At 43.2% G+C, this 11114-nt stretch overlaps 1 protein-coding gene across 1 annotated transcript; it reads left to right on the forward strand.

Moving 5' to 3' along the window:
* Positions 1–329: 329 nt before the first annotated feature.
* LOC149835293 (uncharacterized) lies at positions 330–800 on the forward strand. Its single transcript, XM_090009558.1, has one exon. The coding sequence runs from the start codon at positions 330–332 to the stop codon at positions 798–800; it is 471 nt and encodes a 156-aa protein (XP_089865684.1).
* Positions 801–11114: the final 10314 nt, after the last annotated feature.

Genomic DNA, 11114 nt, shown 5'->3' on the forward strand with positions numbered 1-11114 from the left:
ACTTCTCGACAAGCAATCATCCACAAACAGATGGTCAGACGAAACACGTCAATGCTCTGTTGGAGGAATGTCTCAGGCATTACGTGTTGGCCAACCAGCAAAACCGGGTGGATTTGCTGGATATTGCTCAATTCTGCTACAATCTGCAACAGGCCTCGACGATGGGTTAGAGTCCCTTCGAGTTGGCAACGGGGAAACAACCCTTCACTCCACATAAGGTAGTGAAGCAGAAGGACCAAGGTCGCTGTCTTGCGGCATACCGGTTCGCAAGAACGCGGCATGAGAGGATAGAAGAGGCGCAGGATTGTTTGGAAAGAGCCAAGCGGTAGATGAAAAAGTGGGCAGACGAGAGGCGTCAAGCACTTGAGTTCCAAGTTGGGGAAAGAGTATGGCTGAAACTCACTCCCCAGATTTCAAAAAAGATCCTAAGGAAGACGACACATAAGAGACTCATTCCTCGGTATGACGAACCTTTTAAGGAAACCAAACAGATTGTACGCTCGGCTTACAGGCTGGAACTTCTAGAAAGGATTAAGGTATATCCAGTGTTCAACGTTAGTTTTCTCAAGGAGTACCATGAAGACTTGGAAGAACCCTCACGGATGGTGCCACAACGTGCTCCACCAAATATACGAACACAGTTTCAAAAGCAAGCTGAGTTCATCATGGACCGAAGGGTGGAGGGCCAAAGCAAGAAGAACCAGAGGACCTATTTTCTAGTCAAATGGAAAGGACTGCCGATAGAGGAAGCAACGTGGGAGAATGACACTACTTTATGGCAATTTGAGGATTTGATCTAAGCCTACTTAAAGAAGATGAACCCGACGAAGATGTCAGATTCATTTGGTGGGAAAGGCTTGTTAGACCCTCAATAAACTGGGCACGGCATGCACGACGTGTAGTGCATGCGTCATGCGCGACGCGCGGCATGTGCGGCGTGCGCAGCGCGTAGCGAGCGCGACATGCATAATGCAGACTACGAGGCAGCATGCGAAAATAGGCACGACATTCGAACGGTTGGTAGTGTGCGACGAGGAGGTGCTTGCGCTCGCCAAGAGGTGCGACCCAAGTGACAGTTGGTGGCAATGGGTCAGAAGGCACCTGTGTTTGTAAAGGGGTGCGACCTAAAGGATGCGATGATTAGAGGCATGTTCCTTGTAAGTTATAAACATGTAATGTCTGGGCATTGCAAGGCATGCAAGGCAGATCTGTGAGATTGTATTTTATGTGTGAATAATACAAGTTTTGGTATTTTTTGCATTCGGCTTGTGTCAAAGAAAGTCTTCTGTTACTGAAAGGCTCAATGAGGTCATGGCGATCTTGTGTCGGCACAAGGCAAATTTCGAAGGTGAAGTTTGAACTTGTGACAATTGGTATCAGAGCCAAGTTTGCCTATCATGTCAAATAATACAATTGGTTGTCACAAGCTCAAACTTCACCTTCGAAATTTGTCTTGCGCCGACACAAGATCGCCACAACCTCGTTCAGCCTTTCAGCAATGGAAGACTTTCTTTGACACAAGCCGAATGCAAAGAATACCAACACTTGTATTATTCACACATAAAATACAATCTCACTGATTTGCCTAGCATGCCTTGCAATGCCCAGACGTTACATTTTTATAACTTACAAGGGACATGCCTCCAATCATCGCATCCTTTGGGTCACACCCCTTTACGAACACAGGTGCCTTCTGACCCATTGCCACCAACTATCACTTGGATCGCACCTCTTGACGAGAGCAGGCGCCTCCTCACCGCACGCTACCAACCGTTCGAATGTCGTGCCTCATTTCGCATGCTGCCTCGTAGTCTGCATTATGCACGCCACGCTCGCTATGCGCTGCGTGTGCGACGCATGCCACGCGCGTCGTGCATGCCACGTGCGTTGCACGCCGTGCATGCCATGCCCAGTTTATTGAGGGTCTAACAGGCCTTCCCCACCAGATGAATTCGACGTCCTCGTCGGGTTTATCTTCTTTAAGTAGGCTTGGATCAAATCCTCAAATTGCCATAAAGTAGTGTCCTTCACCCACGTTGCTTCCTCTATCGGCAGTCCTTTCCATTTGACTAGGAAGTAGGTCGTCTGATTCTTCTTGCTTTAGCCCTTCAGGATTCCTATCCTTTCCGCTGTACTATCTGACATGATAGGCAAACCTAGCTCTGATACCAATTGTCACAAGCTCAAATTTCACCTTCGAAATTTGCCTTGCGCCGGCACAAGATCACCACGACCTCGTTCAGCCTTTCAGCAATGGAAGACATTCTTTGACACAAGTCAAATGCAAAGAATACCAACACTTGTATTATTCACACATAAAATACAATCTCACTGGTCTGGCTTGCATGCCTTGCAATGCCCAAAAGTTATAACTTGCAAGGAACATGCCTTCAATCATCGCATCCTTTGGGTCGCACCCCTTTACGAACACAGGTGCCTTCTGATCCATTTTCACCAACTGTCACTTGGGCCGCACCTCTTGGCGAGCGCAGGTGCCTCCTCACCGCACGCTACCAACCGTTCAAATGTCGTGCCTCATTTCGCATACTGCCTCGTAGTTTGCGTTATACACGGCACGCTCGCTACGCACTGCACATGCCGCACACACCGCGCGCATCACACATGTCGCGCGCTGCGTGCACCACACATGACGCGTGCACCGCGCATGCTGCGTGCGCTGCACGCCATGCATGTCGCGCCCAGTTTATTGAGGGTCTAACAGGCCTTCCCCACAAGATGAATCTGACGTCCTCGTCAGATTCATCTTCTTTAAGTAGGCTTGGATCAAATCCTCAAATTGTCATAAAGTAGTGTCCTTCTCCCACGTTGCTTCCTCTATCGGCAATCATTTCCATTTGACTAGGAAGTAGGTTCTCCAGTTCTTCTTGCTTTGGCTCTCCATCCTTCGGTCCAAGATGAACTCAGCTTGCTTCTAAAACTATGTTCGTATATTTTGTGGAGCACGCTGTGACACCATCCGCGAGGGTTCTTCCAAGTCTTCATGATACTCCTTGAGAAAACTAACGTTGAACACTGAATGTAACTTAATCCTTTCTTGAAGTTCCAGCCTGTAAGCCGAGCGTCTAATCCATTTGGTTACCTTAAAAGGTCTGTCATACTAAGGAATGAGCCCCTTGTGTGCCGTCTTTCTTAGGATCTTTTTCCAAATCTGGGGAGTGAGTTTCAGCCATACTCATTCCCCAACTTGAAACTCAAGTGGTCGACGCCTCTCATCTACCCACTTTTTCATATGCCGCTTGGCTCTTTCCAAACAATCATGTGACTCTTCTATCCTCTCATGTCGCGTTCTTGCAAACCGGTATGTCGCAGGATAACGACCTTGGTCTTTCTGCTTCACTACCTCATGTGGAGTGAAGGGTTGTTGCCCCATTGCCAACTCAAAGGGACTCTGACCCGTCGTCGAGGTCTGTTGCAGATTGTAGCAGAATTGAGCAATATCCAGCAAATCCACCTAGTTTTGCTGGCTGGCCAACACGTAATGTCTGAGATATTCCTCCAACAGAGCATTGACGCGTTCTGTCTGACCACTGTTTGTGGATGATTGCTTGTCGAGAAGTTAAGCGTAGAGCCCATCAACTCGAACAAGGTGGTCCAAAACTTTCATGTGAATCGTACTTCACGATCACTCACAATGTTCAGCGGCAATCCCCAATACTTCACAATATGTTTCAAAAACAATTGTGCAGTAATCTCTGTTGTGCATTCCATTGGAGCAGGAATGAACGTTGCATACTTTGAAAACCAGTCCACCACGACCATAATCGATGTAAATCCTTCCACCTTGGGCAATCCAGAGATGAAATCCATCAATATGCTTTCCCATGGTCTGGTCGGCGTTGGTAGGGGCTCCAGCAACCCAACAACCTTTTTCCTCTTCGTCTTGCTGGCATACAAGACAAGTTCTGACATATAAGTCAATGTCTTCTTCCATCCTCGACCAGTAATAACTGGATGATAGGAGAGCTATCGTGCGCTCCTGTCCGGGATGCCCCACCCATGGGGTATCATGTGCCTCCTTTAGTAACAACTTACGCAAGCCGCCACCCTTAGGCACATAGGGTCGCCTTCCTTTAGCATAGAGAACATCATCCTCTATCCAAAACTGCCTTGTCACACCCTCTTCCACTTGCTTCAACAAGCGGATAGTGGCTGGATCCTTTTGAGTCTCTTCCTTTAAACTCTGCAAGACATTTCCAGATACTTGCGTGATTGAAACAACAACCACCTCAGGTTTTTCCTTGCGACTTAAGGCATCAGCAACCAAGTTTTCTTTCCCTGGCTTATACTGCAACTCAAAGTCAAACTCTGCTAAGAAGTCTTGCCATCTAGCCTGTTTAGGCGTCAACTTCTTTTGAGTCGCAAAGCAACTTGTAGCAACATTGTCTGTCCGAACTATGAACTTGGAGCCCAACAAGTAGTGCTTACATGTTCGTAGGCAATGTACCACCGCTGTCATCTCCTTCTCATGAACAGAGTACCTCCTCTCTGTATCATTGAGTTTCCGACTTTCAAAGGCAACTGGGTGTCCCTCCTGGACCAACACTCCTCCTATTGCAAAGTATGATGCATCAGTATAGACTTCAAATGCCTTCCCCAAATCCGGCAGACAAAGGATGGGTTCTGATGTTACCACCCTCTCCAACTTAGTGAATGCCTCTTGGCATTCAGCAGACCAATCCCAGGTCTTGTCTTTTCTGAGCAACTCAGTAAGTGCCGCCGTCTTTTTAGAGCAACTCTTCATTAACTTACGATAGTAGTTCGTAAGGCCAAGGAACGACCGCACTCCAAGACCTTCTTTGGTTCTGGCCAGTCCGTAATGGCCTGAATCTTTCGTGGATCCAACTTTACTGTGCCTTCGCCGATAATGTGCCCAAGGAAGTGAATTTCCTTCCTTGCAAACTCACATTTCTCCCGCTTGAGATAGAGTTCATTCTCCTGCAGTTTGGTAAGAACCATTTTCAAGTGCATCTTATGCTCCTCAAGAGATTGGCTATAAACCACAATATCATCAAGATACACTACTACGAACAAATCAAGGTACTCCCGAAAGACATTGTTCATTAGAGTGCAGAAAGTTGCGGGAGCATTTGTTAGCCCAAAAGGCATGACAAGGAACTCAAAAGATCCATACCGAGTCACACAGGTAGTCTTTGGTTCATCACCCTCGGCTATCCTGACTTGATAATATCCTGACTGCAAATTCATCTTTGAAAAGTACAGTGTCTTCCCCAAGCGATCAAACAAATCTTCAACGTTAGACACCAGATACTTATTTTTGATGGTTACCTTATTGAGAGCACGGTAATCCACGCACATTCAAAGGGATCCATCTTGCTTTTTTTGGAACAGCACAGACGTCCCATACAGTGCCTTTCTTGGCCTTAGCAATCCAGAATCTAGCAACTGATCAAGTTGCCGCCGCAACTCAACCAAATGTGGAGGAGGCATCTTGTAATGCATCTGAGATGGTGGAAGTGCCCCTAGAATCAGATCAATCGAGTGATCAATATCTCGCTTCTTGGGGAGCTTCTTTGGCAACTCATCCTGCATCACATCCGCATAGTCCCGCAGAATATCGTTCACTTCTTCTGATTGTTCCACACTATTCGATCCACCATCTTCTATCAAGGTTGCAACATAGGTAGGAAGTCCTTTTTGAATTTCATCCCTAAGTTGTAAAGCCGACAAAAAGCCCACAAATGAATTTTCTTCCAAGCCCCGAACGAAACAAGGCACCCCCGTCACTGTGATGAGGATGCTCTTTAGATGCGGCATAACAATGACCACATTTCTTGCCAAGAATTTCATCCCCAGTATAACCTGGAAGTCGCCCTGTTGCATTGCCATCAGACTGCAACTACCAACCCATTCCCCAACTTGCAGTTGGACATGGGCAATGCCACCAATATGCAATGCCTTGTGGTTAACTGCCTTCACTCGTCTTCCGTCCTTGGACAACGGCAAGCCGAACGTCTTCACATCTTCTGCAGAAATGAAGTTATGGGTCACCCCAGTATCGACCATAGCCTTTACTGGTTATCTTTGCCTCCACATAGATTAACTCATTCTGCACAATCTCCTTTCTCAACGTATTGAGAAGTTGGAGAGGATTCACATGGACTTGCTTTGTGGGTCCTTCCTCACCTACCAAAGCATTTAGTTTTTCTTTTTTTGGGCAGTCCCACGCAAAATGAGGCCCTTCACAGATGTAGTAGCCAGAAGTCTTCTTCCCGCCTTTATCCGTCTTTTTAAAACCCGCATCTTCTTTGGGCTTCTTTTCAAACTTGCCCTTATCTTTGCCATTTCTCTTGGACTTGCCCTTGACATCTTGGTCATTCGAACCAGATGATGCCACCTTATAGTCGACGAGCGCATAAGCTGCCGCTACTGTCACCTGGAGATCTTTCACTCCCTGTCTCCTCAACTCAGTCTGAGCCCAACCCTGCAGCCCAGACATGAAGTTGAAGAGTTTGTCCTCCTCGGACATATTCTTGACATCAAGCATGAGCGAAGAGAATTGCTTGACGTATTCCCAAACAGAACCAACTTCCTCAAAGCATTCCTTGTCACCCATGCTGTATTGCTAGGCAAGAACTGCTCTTTCATTTCCCGAACAAGGTCCTCCCACGAAGCAATGGTTGGACGTCCTGTTTCCCGAGACCAAGTGCGCCACCAAAGTTTAGCATCCTCAGTCAGGTACATGATGGTGATAGCAACCTTATCAACGTCCGGTGTCTTGATATTCTTGAAGTAATGATCCATATCCCACAAGAAGTTTTCCAACTCCTTGGCATTACGCACACCCGTAAATGCCTTAGGTTCTGACACTTTGATCTTTCTCATCTGAGTGCCTGTCGAATTACTAAGTAGCACCAATTTTAAAAGGTATACTTCATCCCCCATAGACTTGACATCATTCTGAATCATGGTAAGAAATGAAGTCTCCCCGTGAGACTTCTCAAATCTTTCCTCCCAAGATCTCATGCAGACATCAAGTTCAGTAACTCGGGTCTCCAAAAGCGTCAACCGAGTGCCCCATGCATCTAGTCGCTCCTCCAGAATTCTTATCCTTTCCGCTGTATTATTCGACATGATAGGCAAACCTGACTCTGATACCAATTGTCACAAGCTCAAACTTTACCTTCGAAATTTGCCTTGCACCGACACAAGATCGCCACAACCTCGTTCAACCTTTCAGCAGCGGAAAACTTTCTTTGACACAAGCCGAATGCAAAGAATACCAATACTTGTATTATTCATACATAAAATACAATCTCACTGGTCTGGCTTGCATGCCTTGCAATGCCCAGACGTTACATCTTTATAACTTATAAGGGACATGCCTCCAATCATCGCATCCTTTGGGTCGCACCCCTTTACGAACACAGGTGCCTTCTGACCCATTGCCACCAACTGTCACTTGGGTCGCACCTCTTGGCGAGCGCAGGCACCTCTTCACTGCACGCTACCGACCGTTCGAATGTCGCGCCTCATTTTGCATGCCGCCTCATAGTCTGTGTTATGCACGCCGCGCTCGCTACGCGCTACTCATGCCACGCATGCCGCGCGCACCGCACATGCCTCGCATGTCGTGCGCCGCGCATGATACGCACCGCGTCCGCCGCGCATGCCGCGTGCGCTGGCATGCCGAGTTTATTGAGGGTCTAACAGTTTTCTCCTATTTATATGGAGATTTGGTGGAGGTCCACAATGAATCCATAATGGACACTAGTGGAAGTCCCTAATGAGCATGAACTGTAACGTTTAAAACTCAAGAGCCACACCCATATATGACCCTTGATGTGCCCATGTCAATATGGGTCACATCCAGGTTGGATCGAGACGATCTAAAATCCAACAAACCAAATTTATTTTAAATGTGATTTCAAAATATTTGGTTGTGTTTTACAAAAACAGAAATCAATCACCTGAGACTTGATTACCTGAACTCCGACAACCATCTTTGTTCTTATACAATACTTCTCCGGTGAGTTGAAAGCAGGTGAACTGCTGCTTTGACCTCAACCCAGAAGAAGAAGGTTGGGGTAGAGTTCACCTTTTTGCATGGTAGGGGGTCCATGAGATGTGATTCAAAACCACACCCAGCCCTATGAAATTCAAAATCTCATGGGTTGTAAGGATTTCAAATAATGTTTTATTCGAAATCACATGCCCCATTTTCTTATGTTTGGTTGGCCATGAGAAAATGCAGCAATATGAGAATCACACTCTCGTGCAAATGAGAGAGTGATTCTCATTTGGCCGAATCAAACATGCCCCAAATGACATTTTATTTTTTATTTGTATGAGATTTCAAATCACATGTTTGGTTAGCTTTGCAAATGAGATTTATTCTCTCATGTTCATGAGATTCTAAATTACATGTTTGGTTAGCTGTCCAAGTGAGATTTGTTCTCACGTCTGCACGAGATTCCAAATCTTATTTGAATGCAACCAAAACTTAGTTTCGATGCATACAAAAAGAAAGTCGTGTCCAATAAAAAAAATGCAAGCATGGTTTGTGGAGGGGTCCTTTTCTCCCAATGAAAAATAAGGAGATTATCTACTATCCCTAACTAGTTCCAGGTCAGAGTCTTAGGCAATCCACTACCATACAACAAATAGTATGTGACAAATTAAAGTAAAGAATAAATTACAAAGTAGAGTGAGTGTTAGGGCTGTCAACAGATCGGGTTTGTACCAGGGATCTAACCCGATCCGAACCTAAAATTTCTGAGTATGAGCTTAAAAAATGCTAACCCAAATAATATTTAGGTCAACCTGAACCCAACTCCTATAATATGCAGGCCGAGTTTAGGTTATCATTTTTGCTTGGTACCCGATCTGACCCTATTTTTTTATCGGGTATCTGACATGGTCCCCTAGTGTTTTAAATGTATTTTAAGTAAAAGTAAACCTCTGAAAATATATGGATTCTGGTTTGAGATTTCATTTTTGTGACCGGACAAAACCCAAACCCGACACTTTGTTACATATTTTGAACGGTTCGGGTATACCATGACCGGTTGGGTACCCAACCCGTTGATAGCCCTACTGCCAGCAAAACCCATCAGCTCTATAGACTTTCAGTCATGCCAATCCGTGCATCTGCAGGGATGCCCTACCATGACATGGAACCTTCTATGTAAGGTGGGCACCAAGCCATGTTGCCTGATATACACAGCCAAAGATACCATTGAATTTGGCCTAAAATTTGAGCCTAAGCTTGATTTGCCTATATCACTACCACTGTGGTCCAACCCAGACTTGCTAGTTGAGGATGCGGGAGCAGAAAACGATTCAAGAAGTAGAAGCGGGAAGCAAGGCACTTTCAAAATTTTAAGAAATGAAAAGCGTGGGATGAGCGAACCAGGAATCATCTTGAAAGCAATATAGGAAGCAAACCGAAAGTGACCTAGGAAGCGAGAGAAAAGAAAAAAAAAGAAAAAACTAAAGCTAAAATTAAAAATAAAAATATAAAAAAAAGAAAGAAAAAAAGGGGAACCGAGCTTTGTATTTTTTTATGCTTCTGATCATGCATAATATTTTGCATTTTATTCATACTATTTTATACATGATCTAGTGAAAAACTGAATTAAAACTCATTCTTATCAATGTTTTTGAGAAACTGCTTTAAATTAAAAATAAAAGAAAATTCGCATATTTCAAGCTCTTTCTATGTTTTCCAGTGTTTGTTTAGTTTAGAATTGTTCAATTATTAGTCTAATTAGTTTAGAGGTGTTTAACTAATATTTTATTTTATTTAAGAGTGTATTTTTGATAAATATGTTTTTCTAGAGGAGCCTATTTGAAATACAAGAAAATTTAATGGAGTGTTTAGAAAATCATGTTTCGACCTAACTAACTAGTATAAAAACCTTATTTTCAGTCATAGAACACGTTTGTGCCTTCAAAGAAAATGCATGTCTCTGTCTCCCTCCCCCTCTTCTCTTTTTCTGTTTACTCTTGGTCGGTTCCTCACTCGATTCTTCCTTTCCCTCTTGTTTCATCTTGCTTGTAATTCCTGCTATTGTCGGCTTGTTCTTGTCCCTATCATCGGAGGTACGTGCAACCCGAAAGGTAAGACCACTTTCTTTTTCTCAACCCCTTCATCGAAAAGGAATTAGAAGGTACGCTTTTCTCTCCCACCTCTCCCTAGTTTCATAGTTTTAGTTTATGCATGTAGTTCATCATATCATTGCACGAGTTCATCATATCATTACATATTCATTACATCTAGTTTAGATTAGTTCTATTTTTATCATATGAAAATATAAAAAATAAAAATAGATTAATTTAGTTTAGCCAATTTTCTTGATTTTTGTATAGAATAATATTATTTTATTCAAATCGATAGATTAAGCCTAGCATTTTCTGATATTTGAGTGATTTTTAATTCAGTTTATGTTAGATCTAGGTTAGATTTAGTCTAGATTAAGTTTCTAATACTCGGTATTTACTAGATCAATTAATTAGTTTTTTTATTATTAGCCGATTTAGTTTTTTTTTCATTTTTTCTGAATCTTCTTTAATTGTGTCAAATAGAATTTTTTTTTTATTTAAACCCAGTTCTAGGTTATTTAGTTATTGTTCAACGCATGCATTTAAGCCTTCATTAATATTAAATTAGCTTTTAGTTAGTTATTTGTTAGATTAGGAAAATTGATAGAAAATAGATTAGTGTTTTATTTCTTGTTTTTATTAATTTTAATTCAGCCGAATAAATTAGATTTAATCTATATCATCTTTTATCAGTTAGATTATTATTTTGTTTAATTCCAGAAGTTTTTAATTCATTGCTTAGATTAGATTAAAATATTTTTTTTCTGAGTTATGCTTTCATTCAATCATTGAGTTTTATCTAATTAGTGTAGTCGATGTTAATGATCAAGTTATAGGTTAATTTCAGTTTTTAATTTATTTAGTCAGCCATAATTTTGTTTAATTCAGGTTTAGATTTTATTTCAATATGCAATGTAGAATTAAACCCGAGTCAGGCATTAAAAGAAAAGGGCGAAAGGGCCACAACCCCTTACGATTTCTTCTTCTCTATTGCAGAGGGGCCAATTACCAGAGTCGACCCTCTCTCTCTC

Source organism: Nuphar pumila, chromosome 6 (assembly GCF_984573655.1).
Source record: "Nuphar pumila chromosome 6, dmNupPumi1.hap1.1, whole genome shotgun sequence".
NCBI classification, from domain to species: domain Eukaryota; kingdom Viridiplantae; phylum Streptophyta; class Magnoliopsida; order Nymphaeales; family Nymphaeaceae; genus Nuphar; species Nuphar pumila.

What these genes read in the sequence shown, in the direction of transcription:
- LOC149835293 (XM_090009558.1), top strand. Translation starts at nt 330, where the DNA reads ATGAAAAAGTGGGCAGACGAGAGGCGTCAAGCACTTGAGTTCCAAGTT.